Source organism: Camarhynchus parvulus, chromosome 2, assembly GCF_901933205.1.
Source record: "Camarhynchus parvulus chromosome 2, STF_HiC, whole genome shotgun sequence".
Taxonomy (NCBI): domain Eukaryota; kingdom Metazoa; phylum Chordata; class Aves; order Passeriformes; family Thraupidae; genus Camarhynchus; species Camarhynchus parvulus.
In genome coordinates this window covers 26,046,355-26,070,915 of record NC_044572.1, presented here as the reverse complement: position 1 = coordinate 26,070,915, position 24,561 = coordinate 26,046,355, and the positions used below count along the sequence as shown (strand labels likewise).

Here is a 24,561-nt window from a genome sequence, read left to right as displayed (position 1 = left end):
CTGAAAGGTTAAACAGAAAATGAAACACAAAACCTTGACTTCCAGGACTTCTGCATTAGCACTGCAAACAGGGTGGCTTTGCACTCAGGACAGTGAGAGCATCTGGAGACTGAATATTAAAGGAACTTGGTAATCATGTTGATTTTGTTAAAGATATCTTTCTTAATGTTGTTGTCACACCTAGCTAGGATTTGCAACATGTGTCAGTATCATTCCTTGGCAGTTTGTGCGTCTGTTTATCCCACTGCCCTTTGCAATGGCTAAGGGGATCATACAGGCCAGCTCACTGTTTTACAGTGAGCTTTCACTGGGGATATTGTTACTGCACCTGAATTTGAGCTTTTCAAGTCCCTTTACATAATTCCAGTGTGTTCACTCCTCCCATCTGCCTCCTCAGAGGCAGATTCAAGTAACAATCTTGCTCAGGCCTTGAAGAATTTAATTTGAATGCAAAGAAATTAAAAATATGAATTATATTTTTTCCCTATGAGGACGATGTACCTGAAGGAGTCAAAAAGACCTCCAGATTATCTGCATTATCTAAGATAAACTGAACTGTATAAGTACTAGATTAATACAGTCATGAATATAGTAGACATGTTAGTTTTATGCTATATTACAATATTCTTTACATCACCTCTGGTCTTCAGTGTTCAAAAGCAGTAATTACCTGTCTCAGTTTCCTGCAGGAGCTGACCGTTTAATTGCTCTCCACTTGCCAGCATTCCCCCTGTACCATGTGTGGCAACCATCTTCTGCTCTCAGTTTGTCTAATGTGATTAACACAAGTGAGTTATGATAAGCTCAGCAATTCTCAGTACATTTAACAGTCAGTCCAGGTTATGCCTGCTTTAGAACTGTATGTGATCTTTCAAACCTGAAAGACCATATTATTTCTTCGTTTTTGCAATTTATCTTGGTCGGTCTGCTTCTTGCTACAAATCTTTACAATAATTTTTAGCAACTCATAGACTTGGATCATATCAATAAGACATGACTCTGTTTTCAGACTATACATAGTTATTTGCATCCATGCAAAGAACTGTTGGCTTTTTATGAACTCCCTTAGAGTCATATCAGGAGAGGAGAGTTCAGTAGTTTTCAGGACCATATTCTTCCCTGAAGAGGATGTTTGTCCATGCATGAAAATATGCACCTGTTTGTAAACTGGGAGGGTGCATCCAAGCACACTGTGGTGGTAATGACTCATGTCTGCAGAGTGACAGATACATGTTCCCTACTGGAATTGCATTTGGGGCTCATAATGTAAAGTCTATCCCCAAACTCTGAAATAATGCTGTTTAGATGAATGTCATTCTGTATTCAATTTAAGAGTTTGCTGATCATTAATATTTTCCTTTGTATGTCCTTACTTCAAGGTCCCTGTCAGTGTCAACAAGTGTTTTTCGGTCTTTTTTTTCTTTCAGCCTGGTAAACCACACATTCTGGGTTTGACCAGTACTGAAACTCGTTACCAACAGAAAGCTGAAGCATGTATTTAAAAGACTTCATAAAGTAGAAGAAAAGCAGATGTTTTAACAAGGCTAGAAGTTCATATTTATTGTCTTCCTTTAATTTAAATTATCATTTCATGTTTTGTTGCCTTTTAAAAATAATTTGCACATTGATCTTTGCTGTAAAAATGAATACAATGGCTGTGAGTAAGACATCCATATTAATAGTTTCAGGGGCATGACGTGTTCTCTGCTCACTGGTAATCTGAGAGCAGCCAGGAGGTACAAGCTCTGAGAGGTGGAGCTGCTTTCATACACTGCAATGACCCTGTGTGAATGGGCTGGGAGGAGATGCTGTATGCACTCCAGCTCTCAGCTGTCACATATCTCACTGCATTAAAACTCCCTCCTTTGGTACAGTTTGAAGTTAAACATATTGACCATAAGTAGTTTGTCTCTATACTGGATAAAATAGGAGGAGAGGCCTCGTGCAGCCAGCAGTAATGTCAGCTGGGTTGCTGCTGCTGGCTGTATCCCTTTATTTCCCCATGAACCTTTCTTGGGAACACAAACTACAGCTTTTTGGATCACAGCTGCTGAGGCCAGGTTCTGTCCTGCATGAAGTGTGGACACATTCATTTGGAGTTGATCTATTTCTGCATAGGCAGGAGATAGAGAAGTTGCTTAGCAACATGTAAGGAGTATGGGGCTATGTATTTGAAGAGTAAGGGAAGATTTTTTGAAGGGCAAAGACAGGAGTATATATGACCTGTTTTCTGGGGAAAACATACGGCTGTGCAGAGATGCTGTTTTTCTGAAAGGTGATGCCTAGATGAAGCTGACCCGGTGCAGAACTCTGTGTAATCACTCACTGTGTTTTCAACATAGCATCTATCTATTTAGCTTAAAAATGTATTTTCTCAAACTTAAATTCAAGTCAACCACTCCTAATTTGAAATAAGTCTTGTGTAAACACACTTAGCATCTGTTTAATTCAAAATTTTTGTTAAAACAGCTTAGCTAACTTGTAGAAAAGTTGCATATCTCTATTTCTTGGGGTGTGAGCTCAAAAGGTCTTGAATGTTTTAAAATGGGGCAACTCAGGAATGGTTTTTTGCTTTGCCTGAATTTTTGTGTTGTGATGTGATCATAATTTCTATAATGACTCTGAATGTGGTTCTGAAAAACTGAAGACTGTTGTTGTTTTCACCTTCTTAACTTTAACAGACTGTCCTTCATTTTACAGTAAATAGTGGTTGGAATTCCAGAAGCAGTCTGGATCATCATGGATTTGAGAGTCAGTTGCATGCTGTATTTGATAGAATTTTTTTAAGCTGATGTATTTTCTGTGAATATTTCTTTGTAATTGCTTTATTTTAAGGAGTTGGATTCATAATCTGTGTCTGCACTATGTGTTCTATTTGTGAAAGCTGTTGTGAGTCTTTAAGCTAAAGACTCTGATTTTTGGCTGGATGAACTTGCTGGACTGTGGATGTAATTTTGATCAGGGCTGTGTCCAGCTGCTGGATAAGTGGAAGGATTCTGTAGAGGCGTTGCTCTCCCCAGATTACACGCTGTGTCTGCTTCTCCTTGGCCATGCTAGGGGGGCAAAAATCAGGGAGGAGGAGGAAAATACCACCTTAATTCCTGGTAATTCCTTAGGAAAAAAACTTCAAAAAAACTTGGTTTTCTTCCTATGAAGGGACTAAATTACTTTTTAATAATGGAGGAGGAAGTATATGTCTATTGCTTTAGGGCAGCTGTTCAGAATGTTGTTATTTAGTACAGAGCACTGTATTGCTTACCACAAATAATTTTCATGTCTCAGAGAAATTAAATTTGGATATAACAAAACTTTGCTGCTTCTAAGAGGTGTTTGGATCCATGTCTTTGCCCTACTATAATAGTGAGAGTAGGGAAGAAAGTATGCCAAACTTGCATCAAAAAAGGTTAAAACAAGCAAGGAAAAAACACATTCTCTTAAGACTTCTAAAATTAGAATATCTTGTTGATTGAATAGCAGAGCATCTTTTTTAATATAAATTTAGAGAACATGTAGTTAATGGGCCTGTTCTGTTGAAATGCCTAATCCAAAGGCAGGGCTGTTTCAACAGCATTTATTTTTAGCAAACTACCCTCTAAAAAATAGAGCAAAAAATTAGTTAGATACTCATTTCCTGCAGGTTTCATGTAGACAATAGCACTGTTTAGTATTCCAGCCCCCACCTAAATACCATGAGTAACCATTTCACTTGGCAGACAACCCTCTGAAAAGAAGAGAGGAGATTTGTGGTGGATGTTGAAAGATAAGCTAGGCCTGTCCAGGTAAATCCTGTAGGTTTTGGCAATTAATTTCCAAAATTCAAACCTCAAGTCTTAATGTATATGTAGATTTTTTCAAGGGATTACAAAATTCTTTTGAAGGATCTGATCTTCTCTCCATACTGTGGTTGTAATTGTAGAAATGTTGGAGCGCCTCAAAATTGCCCCCACCCCTTCTCCTGGTGAATCTATGTGAATGTAAGGCTTACATTCTGTCATACAGTTACATTGTGTGAAGCATTTCCATGGGATTTGTGTTACCTAAACATGTTTGGGCATAAGCAGTGCTCGAATGTGCTCTGGCACCTCTTAACAGCTACAAAATTCTGTAACTCGTGATTTTGAATTTTTGTAGTAGAAAATCTGCAGTTACACAGGTGTTATGTTGGAAAAGCTAATTTGAAGTATCTGTGCTATCTTAGACCACAGAACAGAGAGTTCTTCTGGCATAAGAGGATGCTGTGCTGGTCTGAATCCAGCAGAGCAAATTCTCAAACTCCCCTTCACCTGTGAATGTGCCTCAGGGTTACTTTATTCTTCAGACAAAAATCCACTGTCTGTGCATCATCTTTCTTCACTGGTGTCCAATGGTAGCAGCTAGGGAGCTGCATAGAGCAAATACACAGTGGTGTTTTCTTTTAGTACTGTGGCCAGTGGAGACATCACAGGACATAGGGTTTGTTTTCCTGTAGAATTGTCCAGTTGCCTTTTGAACCAAGATAAATTCTGGCCATCCCCAATGCATGGCTGTGATCAAAGAGCTGCCCTGCAGACACAGATGTTGTGTAAAGATCACCTCGCCTCATTGTGTGTTCAGATGGCTTGTTCAGTATAATGCCCTCTGGTTCCTGTGTTGGCTGAAGTCTCATCTTTTACAAGTTTTGTATCTGTGGTATGATGGCCTTCCATCATACTCCTCCTTACTCATTTTTTTTTCTGGCCTGACAAACCCTCATCTATCGTTCTTTTTACATAAACTAATTTACATATTTGGTCAAAAACGTATCGTTGCTTGCCTTTTTTTTCCCTATTGCTAAGCCTGAACTGATCTGTGTTTACAGATCCAACTTGGCTTTCAGTTGAAGAAAAATGCAGAGTGAAAAGTCATGTCCCTGTGTAATATTTATGGAATCACATGCATAAAGTGTGAGGAGGTTCTCATTTTTCCCTATCCTTAAAGAGACACAAGAGACTTGAAAAAGGTACATTATAAAACAGCAGGAATAAACACATGGCTGGGAAGTAAGTGAGGCAGTAGGAAAAAAAGATAAAGGAGTAAGATAAATGTCTATGTGTTTGCATAAAGGAGAGAGGGAGAGCTATTCAATTTCTGTGATAGCCATCATTGAATATATCAGAAGATGGCACAACCAACCTTTGTTTTTTGGAGGGGAAAAAAGGAAGAATATTCAAGCCAGCCATAACCTTATATCCTCACAGGGTTCAGAGAATTGCTCACATCTGCTTTCAGTGGTTGTGAAGTAAGCAGTTCTGGCCATGGTTTACTCATTACTGCCAGGCTGGAGTTGCATGGTGTGTGAGCCAACAGGCTGAAGGCAGTAAAATTTTTACAGGCCAAATACTGAAAAACTGAAGAGGGAAATGTGGCATAAATGTGACACAAAGACCAAATTTCATATACTCCTGAAAAAAAAATATCCACGGAGATCCTGGTGTATATCCATGGTCGGGCACTTCAGTAGATGTTTTTATATCTTTTAGAAAAAATCCTTTGTTGGGATTTAAAAGTAGTAGTAGTTAATTCAGTGTACCTAACAACATATTTTCCTAGCTTAGGTTTTTCTGTTGCTGTTAAAGTAGAAATTGCAACAAAGCCCATTAAGCACATTGCTCCTTAACATGACATTCTCCTTGACCCTGATTATTGACATGAATTTCAAACAGGAAGAAAAACACATGCCTCTGGCCCAAAGTAATGAGAGGATAATAACAGAGCTAAAAATTAGGGCAAAGTTACATAGGCAGGAGAAAATAAAAGCATGAGGCTCTATGGTCAAAGAAGAGAACAGAGAATGGTAGTTGTACTTCATCTGTGATATATTTGTATCCTGAGTACAACAGCCTCATCTTCAGTAACTGGAGATGCAAACAACAAAACAGTGTATGTTTGAAGTGCTAGATTAAAGAGTTCTTTTGTATATTTCATCACAATTTCATCTCTTTTGTATATTTAATTCTTTTCTCCCAGCAGCAAACTGCTAATTGCAGCTCTACAACTACAGTTGAAAGCTTTTATCAAGAGGTTTTTGTGAAGATCTTATGTAAAGATGGAGCTTAGCTGTAAGCCAGTGGTGTCTCTTGGTGCAGTTTGAGCAAGCATAGATCATAGTCCACATCTCTGGATTGGAAACCTGGAAATGAGAGTATCAAAAGTATGTGATACAGAGACTCGGGGAAGCTACTTAAGATGAGGTATTTCTAAGTCAATCTGTCTCATTTAACAAGACAAGATGAAAATTGGTTAGACCATGATACGTAAGCTGCTGAGGCTCCTCAGTCTTTTCATCAGGAGTTTTTCAAGAATCATGGCTTGTAAGCTTATACTGGATGAATTAAAAGGGTAAATAAGGCACACATTCAAATACTTACAGTTATTATTAGCAACAAAGGAAATAATTTTCTGGATGTTATTTAAGTTAGGATTTATCAACCATAACTTCAAACATGTGCTCTGTAGATGTCTACACCTAAATTGATCAATGAGAGTTCCCTTTATAGTCCACTAGAGAGAAACAGGGTAGTATGAAGTGAATTCTAGTGTCAGTTGTTTGTGTTTGCTAGATCTCCATCCACTAACACAGGCACAAGGTAGTGAGGTGGATATCAAGGTCTGAGCTAGGCACACCTAGCATACTTTCGTGGGTGGAAGATGTGCCTGAGGGCAAGTGCAAGAGTAGTATTTTGTGATGTTCATCTGCTGGTTTGTACTGCCTTTAACCTCTCTGATGAAATGCATAGCAGCTCTCCAGCAAGGCTTTTCTGGAAGACCTGTGGAGCTTCCCAGAGCTGGCTTAGGTATGAGTGACCAAGGGGATAGGTGTGTGCACAGGGACAAATTCTGGCAAAACCTGAGCCAAAGTAGTGATGACAATTTTGATGAGTCATAATGGCTCTCCTCAAGAACTGCCATAGACCATATTCTAATAGGACATTTGAAAATCACAAAATTGGAGAAAATATGACGCCTTTTGGTGCTTCTTGGAGTTTAAAATTTTGACATCCACAGATACAAAATTTTTCTAATGTTTTTAACTGACAAAAAAAAGTAAATTAAGTAAATTGTAGCAGTTTTGAATGACAGAGTTTGCATTAAAGCTGCTGGGTTTAGGAATAACATTTTGGTTACTTTTTGACTATTTTTTTTCTCTAGCTTTCTTCATTGTATCATAAGGAGAGCAGAATACAGGTTTAAGTCATGGAGATTTGATGGTTCTGACTAGAATCAAAAATGTCAGCATTAAATGAGAAAAGCCTTTTAATCAACTTATACTGAGTTTATGGTCATTCTGTTTGTAGACAGTTGATGTTTCATACTGAGTTTTCTGGCAGAGAAACATGATCTGGTCCCAGTAAATAGAGGGAAGTACTGCTACTATTATATTAATCCATGTTAAGATGCATTTGTCTGTATTCTGCTATGCAGCAATATAGCATTGCTTCTGCCTTTTTTCCTTTTTTGTCCTTCATTTTCTTTTGTCTACTTTAGCACTCTTCTTCTGTTGCTTACACTGAGTTCCAGGACTGTCATGAACAATTAAATCTAAAAGCTCTGAGTAATTATGGCAGATAATACTCTAGTAGGTATTTGCAGTTATTTCAGTTGGCATTGATTTCATTGGATTATGTTGGCTATCACTGTATTTTAGTGCAATATTTTAATTGTTTCTCACCATGAATGCTTCAGCCATTAGAAAAATGGTCTTTGGTGGCTTAAAAGATTTTGTGTTGTCTTTTATCTTGGAATAGACTTGCATTGTTCAAGTCTGTATATAATGGGAGATTTCTACCCCTTCAAGACATCAGAAAGTTGGATCATCTTCCTTTTCAGAATCTGTTTCTTGCAGTGCAACTGACCTAATACATCTTTAATTCAGCTTTCACTTACTGGCTGTCTTTCCACACGAATTTGCCAATATATTTAAGGTTCCTCAAAACACAAACATAAGTGCTTTCTCAAAGCTGACATGCCACTTGTTCTTTTGTGGCAGAAAGGCAGACAGTACTTTTTGCAGAATCATAGAGTGGTTTGGTTGGAAGGGACCTTAAAGATCATCTAGTTCCAACTCCTCTGCTATGGGCAGGGACCCCTTCCATAGAAGGTGTTTTGTTGGTTTCCAGAGTGAGACGGGCAGACATGCAGTGGTAATTAGGTCCTTTATATGTGTTGCAACATGACTGCAAATTTTCTTAATCAAGCCTAATAGAGTGAGATGCATAGGGCTTTTGCACAAGCACAGACAATCATCTTTAAGTCCAAAATGGCAAATTTAAGAAATGTATTATCAGAAGTTGGTCTGGACTAAAATTATCTTAATTTAAATGTCAAGAACAGTTTTGTTTCTTGAACAAATGTGATGTACATCTGCTCAGCTTCAGACCTGAGGATATCATTTGGATCTGTTTATACTGTCCAAGTAGTTTTCCCTTTTAGCTAGACGTGGCTCACTTTAAAAATTTCGTCTCCTCAAATTAATTTCTACCAGTGTTTCTCATCAGACCATAAATGAAGATTTTAACAGCCAGGGTTGAAGCAGATGAACAGAAGTATGTCCACTCTTCTTTAACCAGTGTTTTTATGCGTTATTCTTAAAAAATGATGGAGCAGAGATTAATGAATGCAATAAATACTATTCCAACCCAAGGGAACAGTTGAATCAAAGCGTAGTCTGCAAAATGTAGAATATACCAAAGCACATGGAAATCAGGTTTCATACTGTACAAGGTGTTGGAAGTCTGTACCTTGCCTGTGGAAGAGTTACGGGCATTATTTTGTATAAAACATTACGTTTTCTGCTCTCTGACTGCACATCATCAATCTTGAATTAAAAAGAAGGGGAAAAATAAACCAGTAAGTAGTTAGTTATACTCATGTGAAAGTGTCATGGGTGCTTCTCATCAAAACACCACTCAAACTATGAAATTACTACAGTTTGTGGGAACTGAGAATCTAGTTTGTTATGTTTTCTGTGCCGTATGCAGAAATGCTGTAAGTTGTGCTCTATGGTAAATACTTGGTCCTCAAACTACAGTTTGATTTCATTTTCATGTAGTCTTTACAACAATCAGGTATACCAGAAGGTGCTATGCTTATTTAATGCAAAGATTTGCACTGATTCTGTCTGCTGGTAGGGTTTACCCGGAGCCCCAAACAGGAAGTTTTGCTATATTTCAGGCGTTTTTCCCCCTCAATTTACTTATCCCCTCCTTCCAGCCTATACACACACTGTGCATGCTTTTCAGATCGAGTAAGTGAGAGGTTGGGTGACAAATTAGACTAAAAGCATCTGTTTCTCCTTCTATGCTGGAAATGCTGAGACAAAAATATACTGTACATAAAGTGAGTTAGTACATTTATCTAACATAATTTTGGAGATGATGCTTCACTAGCTGAATTGTCCCTGAAATTAGGCTACTACTGAAAATATATTTTGCATTTTATAGGAGACTGAAAGAAAGTAGTAACACAGATGTACTCTAGACAACCTAAAGACTCCTTGAAAGTACCTGGCAAATCTGTATTTTAGTAACTGAACATATTGAATAGAGTTTTTTAACTGGGTCTGAGGATTTTTATTTTTTTTATGCTATCATGCTTGAAGATTAGAATTTTTCTGTTTGAATAAAGGTTTTCAGCATACTTGCTGGAAAGCAGCTCTGTGGAGAAGCACCTGGGGGTACTGGTGGATAACAAGCTGTCCATGAGCCAGCAATGCCCTTGTGACCAAGAAGGCTAATGATATCCTGGTGTTCACTAGGGAAAGCATGGACAACAGCTTGAGAGAGATGATCCTGCCCCTTTACTCTGCCCTAGTGAGGCCACACCTGGAGTGCTGTGTCCAATTCTGGGCTGCTCAGTGAAAAAGAGACATGAAGCTCCTGAATTTGGTCCAGTGGAGAGTGACAAAGATGATTTAGGGACTGGAGCATCTCTTATGAGGAAGGCTGAGGGAGCTGGGCCTGTTCAGATCCTGGAAGAGGTGACTGAGAAAGGACCTAGTCAATGTCTCCAAGTGTCTGAAGGGAGGGTGCCAAAAGGAATGGACCAGGTTCTTCTCAGTGGTGCCAAGCAATAGGACAAAAGGGACTGGGCAGAAGCTGATGCACAGGAAATTCCACCTGAACATGAGGAAGAACAGCTTCACTGTGCACATGGCCATGCACTGGAGCAAGTTGCCCAGAGAGGCTGTGGAGTCTCTGTCACTGGAGATACTCAAGAACTGTCTGGATACAGTCCTGTGCTGTGTGCTCTGGGATGGCCCTGCTTGAGCAGAGAGGTTGAACCAGAGGATCTACTGTGGTCCCTTCCAACCTGATCCATTTTGGGATACTGTTTAGGAAACTGTGTTAGCAAATATTTGCCCGTACAATCAAGCATTCTAGAATCTGACTTTGAGCCCCCAGGATTTAGGATTGTAGCATTTCAGTCCTTTGAAATTATTTCAGGTTTGTCTGGCATCTTACAGTTTATCAGGCTGTTGATTGAATGAGATACTGCTTTCCAAATTTATGTTTTCTTGCATGCTCTTTATGAATATTGTACTTAGGTGTTTGCATTGGGAAATTAAAGGCAGGTTGTGCCATGTTGCTGCTTAGAAAAAGAGTAATAATCTTTTTTATGCCAGGAGTACTGTAAGATTTTCTTGTATGATACAATCTCACATGTAGCACCTGTAGTTTCAGATGCTTAGAATCTCATTCATCATAAAATGTTCAGGTTGTGTTTGGATCAAGGTAGTTCTCCTAGGGTCAGTAAAATCCTGACAGTTTTCAGACCAGGATTTTCAAGAAATATTGTATGTTCAGCATTAATAAATTTAAATATATGAATAAAAATTTGCAGTACTGAGACCACAATGAGGTTCTGTTTCTCACATCTTAGAGAGTACTTGCAGAGAAAGGAGCAGAAGATTAGTATGTATTATATCAGCTTTCCCCTGAGTAGAGAACCAAAGGTTCATTCTGATAACTTGTGTGGTATTAAGTAGATTATGGTTTGTAAGCACTAAGGTTTAATACCTAATTCCTGAAGCCAACAAGTAATCTTAAAAGATGTCTAATAATAATAATTTCAATTGAAAATACATTCATTGGCGCAGATAAAAAGCAAAAGATTATGCTGATGTAGTGTGTGATGTTCTTTCTTAGTTGTCCTGCACTGCTGCTGAAAAAGGGAGAATACTTCCGCTCAATAAACTTTCAATATATCAAAAAACCTCAAAGCATACTTAATAGTTTTCATAATATCACATCTTTCCTAGTTGACAAAAAGAATGTATAGCATTTGGTAAGACAGCATTAAGTATCTTGAATCATCTATATGAGTGTGATAAACATAAGGGTTTGTATTCCACATTGTATTGTGGATCACCTCTTTCTCTTTATGAATGCTTTAATTTTTAAAAGAGACACTAATTACATGTTCAGTTAAGATAAATGCCAAACTTTTTCTTTGCTAAATGTCCCTGAAGAATGGATGCAGGAAGACTACAACTCAAACTATAGAGGTGCTTTTGTTTTTTGGATTTTTTTTCTCCTTTCTTAAGGAGTTGGAGTAGGAATTCATAATTCCATTTAGCAGTACTCCCTTTTTTAAAAATTGTGGCTCACCATCACTGGCAGAGTATTTCTAGTCCCCAGAATTCACATTTTTTGCTTACTTGGACTTTCAGTCTACAAAGCCACAGCTGTTCTTACTGTGCTTTCACCAGTGCTATGATATACCAAGTAGGAGAGGGATTCTGTTCTCAGCTGCACCACAGTAAAATATATATGTGACACATTTCCATTTACATCAGTTGAATTTCTCTAGATTTTCATGGCTGTAACTGAGATTAGTTTTTTCAAAGGCCAAACAACATCTCTTACTTAAATCCCTACCAATTGCAGCAATTCTTTGCGGCAAAAGATGCACATAATCCCATATTTGGATTTCAGTTAGAAGTTCCTTTTTGCGCAGGCACATGACTTTCTTCACAACTCTCCTTTTCACGCTGAAGTTGTAACTGTGCTCTCAGGCACTTGCAGCTAAAGCAAATAAAGGATTTGAGGACCTAACACAGGACAAATGTCTTTATCCAGCGCTCTTTAACTATGTGCTGTTTGGACTAGACAGATGTGCTGGGATGGCACTCCTGGCATGCATAGCATGGTGCCTTGCTTGGGCTTCCATCAGGCACAAGCTAGAAGTGCAGCAATCCTTGGGGATTCCAAACTAAGAAGCAGCCTCAGCTCATGCCAGTGTAACTCTAACTGGGTGGGGCTTTTCATGACATTCCATACCTTATAGTGGATATCTTGGCAGTAGCTGCTCCTTGCTTTCTATATCATAGCTTAGCATTTGTCATGCTTGCCTGAGAAATGGGAGCCATTGGAGCCATTTCCTCCTTTCTGAGAAAAATCAAATTTGTCTCTACCTCACTAAAACACCTCCTAACTACCTAAGAAGTCTTCCATCTTCTGGAGATGCCTCTGTTTTTTTGAACTCTCCAACACGTGAAGGCAACAAGCAAGTCATCAGTAAAATTTTTACTCGTGCTTAGGGCACTGGATCCAGTCAGACATTTCAGTTGGCTTTGTTACTACTGGAACTCAAGATTTGTTCATTGATGGTTTGGTGGAGTTACCCTGGAAGACTTCTGCTTTTGAATGAATGCATAATCACAGAGTTATTTTGTAAAGGTAGAGTAGCACTGCTCTTTACTAAGAAAAGAAAAAGTGTTTGCTTTTTTTCATTTGGCATCATCTTTTTCTAAATCTCACCTGTAAGATTCTGCATTTATGACAGATTTTGAAGTGTGGTAGTTTCTTCCTTATGAACAGATGAGGCTGATGTGCCGTATTGCGTAAGCAGAACTGATCTGATCAGTGAAACAAAGTTGCCAGGTGTCCAGAAATCCAGGAGTCCCACAATCTGTATGAGTAGGTCACCTGATGAATTTGTGATACAGGTCTTTGGCTGGTTTTCTGCCTGGTTGGAGGTCTTGTATACTCTGAGTTTGGGAAAATAAGAGCAGAAGTACAGTAAACACAACATTTCAGATGGCATTATGAGATGTCTGTATTTGTTCTTGCTGCAAAGTTCCAGATTCACTTCTGAAGATCAGGAGCATACAAGTTGGACAAATCTTTGACTGAGTTTGGGTATTCTGGACAAAATGGGTTTACTCTCCAAGTTAGGCCAGAAAAGGAAAGAAATGTATTATTTACTTCTGTAGTTTGTTTTCATTGTGAAAAATTTTATTTTTGGGGTAAATATTTTATTTTAACTATGAAAGAGTTATAGGAGATTCGTTATACTTTGTGGTTTGATTGTTTCCCATTCCAATGGAAAAAAATGATAACAAAATTGATTACAGAATTTAAACAAATACCTTTCATTTATATAATATTTTGGTAGTGTGCAAAGCTGTCACAAAAATGGAAAATCCTGGATACTAAATGTGTACATCTACCTTCTACCCTGATACCAAATCATGTCAGTGTTGCTGTCAAGCAGCTTGTGGAACAGGATGTTGTATATGTACTTAACCTACAGGTATATGTACCTAATAGGTGATAGAAAAAGAATTTGAAAAAATAAAACCCCTTGAAACTGAAATTGTTAGTCCCTAGGAAAATGGGGGTTGATATTTTTCTGATAGCAGTAAACAGAAAAGGCACTCCCATTTTAGAAGGAGGACTTTAATGAGTGAAATTTTCATAGCAATCCAAAGATACTGATGTGCTGTATCATTGCAGACAGACTTTAAACTTTGTCAGTGTCATTTGTCTCTTGCTATAGGTACATGGAAATGTCTCTGACTGTGCACCTGTATATTATGTTGTAAACTTTTAGCTCCAAGTTTGTTGGTTGGGCTTTGAATTTGTCTTTATTGAAAGAGATACCAATATGAGTATCTTTTCCAGTTCTTCTCAGTGTATGTTTTATACTGATATCTGTCTTACAAAATGGGTTAGGAAACAAATTCTTCCCTGGATATATTACAAAAAGCAATAACAGAGAAGATAGTAAGAGTACCATTTATCAGCCAGTTTATCTTAATTTCAGTGGGGTTGATGAAAATAAAACTGTAATTGAGCCTGTTCAGTTGTCTGATTTCCCTAGAGGTTGTATGAGTTTGCTCTTTCCTTAAAAATAGAGGAAAAAATCGCTGCATAAACAATTGTCCTTTTGTGTGAAGGTTCAAGCACAAGTGCGACACGCAAAACTCAACTTTGACAAACTGAAGACTGATGTCTGTCAAAAAGTGGATCTTCTGGGAGCCAGCAGATGCAACCTCCTTTCTCATGTGTTAACAACATATCAGGTATCCAAGGAAAATGTTGACCTCTGAAAAAATGTTTCCCTGTTAATGTGGCTTTTCAGGAGGTTACCATGGCAATATTCAACCATAAGAATACGTAGCTAGTGTTGGAGGGAAGATGTGAAATTTGTGCTGAAAACAGATTTGTGTTAACATTGGCACTGAAATTTTACCCTGTCTTACAGACAACACTGCTTCATTTTTGGGAAAAAACTTCACACACAATGGCAGCCATCCATGAAAGTTTCAAAGGTTATCAGCCATATGAATTCACTATGTTAAAGGTAAGGAATATGTAGATATATATGTTTGCCCAGTGATAACCAGTAAGAGATCATACAAAGGTGGAGAAAGCATATGTTGATATTTTTTCCAAATATTTTCTGACACTTTTATCCCTGTTTTGCCTTTTCATTTAAATACAGTTTTTTTGTTTAATGTCCTTCTGACCAGCTGTGCTGGTGGGCTCTTCCCTTACCTTCCTGATGTTAAAAGGTTTCTGAAGATGTTTGCTTTGATCCAAAACTATTTCAGTCTAATTTGTGTAGGTAGCCTGTATTGTTGCTGGATATTTATTCTTCATGCTCTTTTGCATCTAAAAGTTTGATTATTTGAACAACAAATAGGATGCTTCAAGATGTATAATAACATTTAGAGGCCTTGGAGAGGAACTTGGAAACAAAATGCACCTGCTTTGGTGTACCCTTGTGATGGAAGAGGAGAGACATTTGGGGATGCTTTGTACCTTTTGAACTTCCTCCTGTGAAACATTTCACCATTATTTAAATTTGAAATTAGATTGGGAATCTATGATAAAGAAATACCATCTGTATTGAACCCATGCATGTAGCAAGCAGCCCTAGAAGCAAAAACTAATTGTAAAAATGGTTGGGAATATTGTAGTGTGTTTAGGATGCAGCCTTTGTTATGAAAATCTTAACCAATTATATTGCTCATGTCCTGCACTGAAAGATGTGATTTCCTGTTTTTGCACTGATATGTGTGCTGATAAATGATGCTAATCAGGAGATAGTTTAAAACTCTAGGATTTTACGTAATTCTGTGCTTTCAGAAAACAGCTGCTTGGGAGTAAGACTGTGTTACTGGCTTTTACTATCAGGGGTTTTTTCTTTCAGTCTCTGGAGTGTGGGATTATTTTCTGTACCAAAGTCTTTTGCACGATCTCTTATCCCCAGCAATTAGTTTCTGATTGTTTACATTAAATTATTGCTAAGGTGATTAAATCAAATTCTAGTGATTGCATCAGGTGAGATTGTGTTGCCTAAGAGAATAGATGCCTGCTGCTACTTCAGTTGCGTTACCAGGGTAAGTGACCTCTGCTTGTCACTTCTGGAGGTTGTGGAGAGTCCCATCTCACCTCTGCTACACCTGGGTGTGGAATAACAATAGGTGATTATGGTTAGGGAACTGATGCCTACCAGTCATATCATATGTTCGTGCCAGAGTAACTATATATTAAAAAGGAGCTGCAAACTAATTTTACATTGAGATTATGAGGTATTATTTTTTAATGAAGTATGGTAGATAGCTATAGCTGACCTAAGGTAGTGTAGTTTCTGATGGAGAAACTTTTGGTCTAAAAATGTACCCAATGGAGATGCCGTGTCAGTTGCTGACTTTATACATTAAAATATAAAATCAGAATATATATTGGATTAAAATATACATAAAATATTTGTGCCAATCTCTACATTTAATTGGAAGTTACTTCTTTTAGACTATTTCCCCCTGCCTGATACCACAAAAGGGGTCTTTCTTAAATGGAAATTTTGAATTTGATGCTTGCAAATCATTTTTGTCTTTTATGATCCCATAAAAGACAAAATCTTGCTCATACAAATTAAACTGAATTAAACTAAGCAGATGTGAATGTAGGATTAGGGTTCTACTTTAAAACAAGAAACTAATGTAAGTTAATATTTAATTTCGACATAGATTGTTTTACTGAAAAATTAAGAGGTGCTATGTACTAGAAGACTGCTCTTTGTATTTTGTAGTATAAATATGTATTTGCATACCAGGTTTACCTCGGGAAAGAGACTCTGAAATGCCTCTCAGGATTGTTTCTGGAAAGAAAACATTGTCTTTAGAGATGTTTGCCAAACTCCCTTAATGAAAAGCAGCCATTTGTTTTCTTTGCTTCAGGGTATGTGCAGAGAGCAGTATAATTGTGCTATTGCAGCTGTATTTTGTAACTCTTGAGTTTTGTGCTTGATGAAAGATGATTATTAATGTGCTAACAGCTCTATGTATAAGTGATATAAAAGTATCTGGTGCTGTATCCATCACTTTACTATTACAGATTATGGGCTGCTGTTTTGGTAAAGCTGTTAAGATTTCATTGTCTTGAAATTAACATATATCAAATTAATTCAAGTTTATTTCAGGGGCTACTTTTCATGAATAATACCTTTTTCTAATTTTTGTTACCGTTTATTTGCCCTAGTTACTTAAATAATATTTAGTTGCATTCTTTAAATTTAAATGCTAGAATACCAAACTTTCAGAAGAGTTTGTATTAACTTAGAAATAATAGCTGCCCTGGTAAGAGAGTCAACAGGCAGAAATCTCAGTGCATCTATTTATTTCTGTGTGAAGTGGAATACTGCTGCCTGAACTCCTTACATGGACTATTCCCTTGGAGTACTCTGTCCAAACAGGTACTACAACACTGTTGCCTTCTGCTGACCTCTGCTGTAGTCTGGTATCCTCTCTTGTTTCTTTACTCATAGACGAGATTGCTTATGATTTTGCATCTCTAAGGATTTTGGGGAGGTGTGGTATTTCTTTTCTTGATGGAAGGAAATTCTGAGACAACCTGCTTTTCCTCTTCCTCTTCAGTTCTCTCCTCAAATGAAATACGTTCAAGTTTTTGTCTCCTCAGTGCTGTTGTACTTTTTCATAAATGTTGTTACATCTTGGAATGCATGCCTGGCTTCTGAAACTGCCCTTAGCTGTGTTGCTTTGATTCTTTCCTTGTCAAGAAGTGCCTTAGTTGTCCAAGGCACTTGGGAGGAGCTGTGGGTGAGCTGAGTGCGATGTTAACACTGCTGAGTTAACTGCAGAGGGCAGATTTTAGGTGCAATCCAGATGATCTTGGCTTGACTTGAAAGCAGCCCAGATGCAGGTAAAGGAATTTAGTGAGTGAGTAGCAGTCAGAAATGGAGCCTAAGCTGGAACCAGAGTTAACTCCGCAGAGAGGAATCCCTTGTCAGCTTAGATACTTAATCTGAGTCCTGGGAGCAGGTGAGCTATCACTGGGTGACTTTTGGTGTTAGAGAAGGACACACCAGGCAGATTGAATGATTGTGAGGTTGCTCTGCTAGTGTGTAAGGTGTTACTCTGACTTTTGTAGTCAAAGAGAGATCTAAGAAGCTAGGAAGATAGGTTTCTGAATATGCAAGGATCCTACTTCAAGCCACAGACATGGCGTAGCTCACAACAAAATCCATTCTAGCCCACATGAGTAGCCAGAAGAGTGCTCTGAAGTTACACATCTGTGTGCTCTGAGCAGCCAAGACAGGGCTATGTCCAGATGAAATGTGCTCACTTTGGTCTGAACTCAGTCGGGGTTTTCATAACTCTGTTTAATTGTTGCACTTTCTAGATGGTGAGGCTTCTTCCCTTCCTTCTAATGTAACCTAAAACAATTAAGAGAATATCATGGTTTTATTTCTATGCCTGCTGACAGTAGTGATCACATTACTGTGGGTTTCTGTTTAGGAAATGGTTTGGCCTTTTTAACATTCAGTTTCATTTCATACTTATTCTCTACCTTTTTTAAATCTTTTTGAAAAGATGCCTCAGTTTGGAGTGAACCTCAGAGTGCAGAGTAGAGGAAAATAATTTCATTATTTGGTATCCAATTTTGAGTCCAAATAAAGTTGTTACACGGATTTTTTTCCATCAAAATACAGCTTCTGATTATCAACAATTTTTATAATAATCACCATTGAAACCAAAGCTGTATTTCAGAGCTATGTTTATTTTTCTGATACAGGAAATAGTAACTGCCATTATTATCATGCTGTTTCCTTCCCAAGGTACTTGTGAACTCCATTTCTATATGCTGTTTCCGTGGTTTGATCACAGTCCTTTAAATACGGATTTCCTGAAACACTGATAAAGGAAGCTCCTTAAAATATAGGTCTTTAAAGAAGGATGCTTGTTTCCCTGGGTTTTGTTTTGGGTTTTTTTTGTGAATATGCAGGATTTACTTGTAATAATTTTCTTTAACTTGTATAGTTAGGCAGTGGTCAGAGTAATTCTGTTTTTTGTCCAAAACCTTTACAACCCTTTTGGAGCAAGCTCTGAGGTGCTATACTTGGTGGCAGGCAGAGCACCACAACTGTTTGACCATCACCTCCTGATTCAGTGGGCTGTATGTCCTGTTGTGAAGATGTCCAGGTGGCTCAAGTGCCCAAAGCAGCACAGTCCCCATAATGCAGAGCTGCTTTCTTTCTCTACACTGCACTTTTGTGCAAGTATAGTTGATATTTGCTCTTGAACTCTAGTCCAGGACTTCTTGGAGTCGATGGAATAATTCCCATCAATTTCAATAGCACAAGAAGTGCAGTCTAATCAATACCCAGTACATGTGCAGGTAAAGGGTGACATCCATACATAGGTTATCTAGCTGAACTGGCTGGTGTCCTTATTCAGCGTGTGAGGAGAACTACACTTACATGTGATTCTGGTAGCAACAGTGTCAAATAAAAGAGTGGCAACCACAGAATAAGGTTCATTTCTTTAAGGCTTTTTTTTATTATTGCTCTTTTTGTGACCTTCATCTTTTGATCATGTCTGCAGTGCTGAGGCTGCTTATGACAAATTAATCAGCAGTTCTATGCAGAATTAGCTCATTGAGAGGGGAAAAAAAGCAACTGCAGCTCAAGACAAACCTAGAACTTTAGTTTCTAAAATACTGAAGTGTGGATTCCTTATACAGACAAATACTGAACCAAGCAGAAACTGGAATGCTCCTTCTGGGAACTCTTCTGTGCTGGTTAACAGGGCAGTGGAAACAAGACCTGCAGCGTGTCTGGGAATGCTTTTGTTGTGACAGATGGGCTGGACACCCTAACTTTTATTCAGTCAATTAGGCTGTGGTTTTTTGTTTTACTTTTCTCATGAAACACATTCATGTTTTGTTCAAATTCCAGATGCAAAACCACTACAGTTTTGTGGGTTTTAAGTTTGTATAGAAGGTGACTTCTCTGTTTTACCCTTAGGTTTTCTTTTTTTTTTTTTTTTTTTGGGTGGGGGGGCATGAGGATTAGTTGGGGTGAGATGCACTACTATTACCATCAGGGTAACATTAATTAATTTACTTACAAATGGTCAAGACTATTCACATGTAACATGGTTTAATTTTCAGAAACTGAGTTGGGCTTTAGAAAGAGGACATTTTTTTCACCTTCACAGCAAAACTGTTTGATAGAGATGGAAATATTTACATTGCTAACATCTGCTTTACCTAATTAGTGTTCCTTTATTTAATTTTTTAGACAGAATTTCTAATTGATACATAAGAGTGACAACTAGTAGTATATTTATTACTTCAGAGTCAGTCTATAATGTTTGTGTTGGCTTGTTCTCATCTCCAAATTTTGGTTAAAAAAATGCTGAATAACTGCGCATCGTTATCTTCTAGCACAGCCTTTCAGACTGCAAAGGGACAGAGGGGTTTCATAATACCACACCTGCCCTTCATCAGCTATCATCCAAGATTTTAACACTTGTTTTCAGATTCAGGATACAAGCAGTATCTTCCCACTACCACTGCAGTTGCCAAGTTTGTGTAAACAATTGTGGAAGGGAAAAAGAGAATAAATAAGAAAATAAACAGTATATGAGGAACAAACAGATGTAAAGAATTTATTTTTCTCATCTTAAAAAAAGGAAAATAAGGAAGAAATAAGCAAATCCCCAAAACAGCAAAGAAACATGCCATCTGGCCTGCTTTGCACATGGTATAGATAGATTTACTTAGAAATATTGAAAATATTTACTTAGAAGTAATCATTTAGAAATATTAGAAACAGAACACGAGTTTAGAAGTTGTCACATGCCATCTTCTTATATAAAGTGTGTTCACAGACTCAGTTTGAATGAGTATCTTCTAACACTTTAATTCTGCTTGAGCCAGATACTGTTTTGATACAGTATAAAACCATTCTTTGTTGATTTCTCTTGGTCTAGAATCAGGTTTGGTTTCACATGACACACTTTAGCTTTCCTGATTCTAATTGGTTTTCTTCTTTGCATTTATATTATGGTTACAATCTAGAGCTTGCAAGATCCTGTGAATAAACTAACAGAAAAAGCAGAAAAGGAGGACCAGCAGATTGAGAGTACCAATTCAGTGGAAGATCAGCAGAGTCAGTAAGTCACATGCCCTGTATATCAAAATAATAAGTATTTTTGTCTATAATCTGCTTCCTGGTTGCTAAAGTCACCAAACATAAGTAGAGATATAGACACAGCTAGTCTAATTCTACTGGTTACCTCAATACAAAAATTCCTGAAATGTTGTAATGTGTACATCAAAACTAATAAACTTTATGGTGAAATTAAGAGATTTTAAAAGGCCCACAAAACCCTTATATGTTTTTCATCTTTTCTGGTCTTCTTTTTATGTTTTTTCAGCTTTTGCTTCATTTTTTCTTTATTAAAAGAAATGGTAAACAACTGTACATGGGAGAAGATATATGAGCATTGTATTTCTCCTTTCAGCAGCATCTCCTTTCACCTGGAAATAGGGTATAGATTACTGATTGCTCCGAGTAGCGATTAGTTTTTGTAATGTATACAGCATCAGTTAGCAATCCAATGAAGCAATAGGTACTTAGTATAAAGTACCTCTAAGTGAACTGATGCTGTCAAGTTTTGAGTTACCTGTAGCTCTGAGCTGAGAGAGACTTATGAATGGGCTGCTGTGGGGAGAGGAGAAGAGGAGAAAGAGATGCAATCCCTCCCCTACCTGACCGTCAGGATTCGGTTGCCAGGAGATGCAATGTTGATACAATCCTGCTGCCACCTGTTGTTTTGACTATCCCTGCTTAAATGAAGCACCCAGCAAAGGATCAGTTGTCAAAAAGCAGAGAACAGCTTGACTGATTAGTGGATTTTGCTTGGCTATTTGTAATAATGGATTTTTAAGGAGTTCAGGTTTTCAGTCATTTTTCCGGTTCAGATTCAGAACCACTGACCAATACCACTTTATAAATCGGTCAGATTTGGTGCTGTTGATATTAGAAAGGACTTAAGTACCATTTGGTAGGTGGTTGTCTCCACAGCACTTACTTCCATCTGTGTCATCTCACATGACAGTAATAGAGTTTAATAAATAGCTCTCTCCTCAGTGTTGAATATAAAGTTCTAGAATGAATGTGTGATTTATGCAAGATGTGTGCATTGGCATCTACCAGGAAATGCATCAGATGCCATGTCATGGTTGTATTTGTGTTTATTTATGGATTATCTTTGTCCTTGTCTGGCATAAAAGTGAGGGACAAAATACATCACCCTTTTGCTGGCTAAAGCCATAAACAAACATCTAAGATTTGAGAAGAATTACACAAGACAAAGCTTTTTAAATCCTCACGAATTTTCCATTCACAGTAAACATTCATTATACTAGAATTTGGCCTGAATCTAATTTTCCTCTACCACAGTCCTACCCCCAAGAGCAGGGGAGGTGCCTTTTTCTGTCCTGTCACTAGAGGGTAGGAGGAATGTGCCCACACAGTCCTTGTCACCACCACATCAACCCTGTGGCTGCTTCAGTCCCTACTCCTTGAATGGCTTTCTACAAAGTAATAGCAGTTGGAAAGTGTGTATTCTCCATTGAAGAGATCACCTTTGTTTAAGAGTTGCACATAAACTGCACGTTTTGTTTTGTCCCTGTTGAGAGCTTTTTTCATCAACGGTGCTGATCTGTTATTTTAGAAATCTGCTGACATGGGGCAAAACTGTCCTGTTGATTTTTAATTAGTAGCTGTTAAAAAGAGAAGCACAGAGTGGTTGGTTGCCATTTTTGGGAAGAAGGAGGGGGAGGGGGCTGGGGAACAGTTGTAGCTCCTTCATGATAGCTGTGAAAGACCAAATGTGCAAATGCAGAATGCACAATACTTTTCAGTAGAGGTTGAGTCGGACTAAAAATGGAAGCTGATAGGATTTGCTAGTTCAATCTAATTTTCATTTTCAACAGACCTGCCAATGAAACAGGTAAAGGTAACAACAATACCTTTACAATACAATAAAATACAATACCTTTACAATAACAACAATACAATAAAAGGTACATAATAAAATGTTACAATAAAAGGTAACAACAGACCAGCAAATCAAGAGTCCATCTGTTATTACAGTTTATTTGTAAATGATATGAATCTGTAATGATTTGACCAAAAAGAGGAAAGTGTATTGTTATTTTAGAGCCTTGGAATTATTTTCCCAATTTTTTTCTTATTCTTTCAAATTAAGGTTGATTTCATTAGATGACGAGAGCCATACCAAGGAATCGAACTATTCAGGTATTATATTTCATGTTTTCATAACTCCATAAGTGCTGTAACACTTCAGTTTTTTATTTGGTTTGGTTTATTTCCTGTATCAGCTTCACTCAGCAAATCCCTACAAATGCATAAAACCAAAGGCCAGGAGAATCTGTTAATGCCTTGCACGTTACATCCCACTGCATTTCATTCAGTCATTCTCAGACAGGTCAAATAGCTTGTGTTCCAGAGCCTAATTCTTACATGGGGCATGTTCCCTTCAAGAAGGGGATCTGCAGGTTAGTAGGTGAGACAAGGGAAGTGTGCCACTTAGCTCCCTAGTTTATTCCAGTCATTAAACTGTAGTTTGTGAAAAAGTTGATGAGTTCAGTGGAACTTCTGCCCAAAAGCCAGGCAAGATCATACTCAGCTGCTGCCAATGACCTTATGTGTTGTTATTTCCCAGTGACACAGCCAGGCTCCAATTGGAATTGCACTGAGAAAGAAAGGAGAGAATAGATGCTAGTGATAAAAAGGGAAATTCTGAGTACATACTAAGAAGCAAATGCTTGCAGTGTGGGTGGTGAAGTACTGTAAAAAGTGGAATCTTCATCCATGGAATTCTTCAAGATGATCTAACTTTTTATACTAAATTAATGGAGAATAATTTTAATATGTTATATTTTATCCTTCATTAAGATACTTATAAAGTACTACATGAAAGTGAAGACTACTCTCAGGTCTTTATTTCACTGAGTTAGTTGTACTGATGTCTTGAACTCATCATCTCATCTTTATTTTTGAAGTTTTTGTTTCCACTCTACAACATCCCTTTTCAAATATGAAATACATAGCTGGACAAGAGATTTCTGATTTTGTTCTCACCTGTCCTGTTTCTAGAAGGTAAAATCCCATTACTGTTTCTATATCTAAGAAGAACATCCCATTTTGCTGCAACATCAAGTCTGAAGCTCATATCTGAATTCATTATTTACCAAGACTCAGTTCCTTTTAGCCATAGCTTTCCAGGATTCATTTGTCCTTTCTGCAGCATGGCTTATGTTCCTTAGTCCTGGAGATGTAACTTACAGCTTGGTGGTATTGAAGTCTCCCAGCTCTGACTACAGAAACCAAATGAGTGGACTGACTGACCACCTCTAATAGTCTGTTAGCTGTTTGCACATTTTTTTTCTAGAGTGATTTTGTATTTACTTCCAGATGACTGCTAAAGCCATTGACTAGCAATGGATAAAACAGTAAGCCTTGCAGATCTAAACTAGAAACACTTCAGCTTTGCAATTACTCCTCCTAACAACGTGTTTTTGACATCTGTTAGTTGTCACATTCCTAATCTATTCAATATGTTCGTTATAGATGTTACACAGTGCTAACTTTTCAGCTGGAAGGCTGTGCAGTGCAAAGTCAAGTTGTTTCTAAACAAATACCTTTACTGAAAAAAGCTCATAGTTTTATTGAAGAATTAAATTAGCTGGTTTTTTTCAACTAGGTCTGCTTTCCATGAAATCAACAGTAAATTACTAGAGGAGCATTTATTATGCTCACATTCTTTTGCTGGATGCCATACTGAATGGCATTCCATTAATCTTTTGACTGGGACTAATGGTGATCTACCAGCCCTTAGTAACTTACAGTTATTTGAGTCACTCTGTTTAATTATGGTTCTTTGGGTGCTTTTTTGTAATAGAGACACAATATTAGGAC

The 24,561-nt window shown here is 37.7% G+C and overlaps 1 protein-coding gene across 3 annotated transcripts in view; it reads left to right on the top strand.

Annotated features, from left to right (window-relative positions):
- Positions 1-24,561, top strand: part of ICA1 (islet cell autoantigen 1) — a 66,965-nt gene that overhangs the window by 28,520 nt on the left and 13,884 nt on the right. For all 3 annotated transcript variants that reach the window (XM_030969063.1, XM_030969072.1, XM_030969055.1), the window contains exons 8-11: positions 14,198-14,323; positions 14,506-14,604; positions 20,631-20,725; positions 22,829-22,878. In XM_030969063.1, the coding sequence (XP_030824923.1) occupies positions 14,198-14,323; positions 14,506-14,604; positions 20,631-20,725; positions 22,829-22,878 (370 nt within the window). The remainder of the gene's footprint in view (positions 1-14,197; positions 14,324-14,505; positions 14,605-20,630; positions 20,726-22,828; positions 22,879-24,561) is intronic.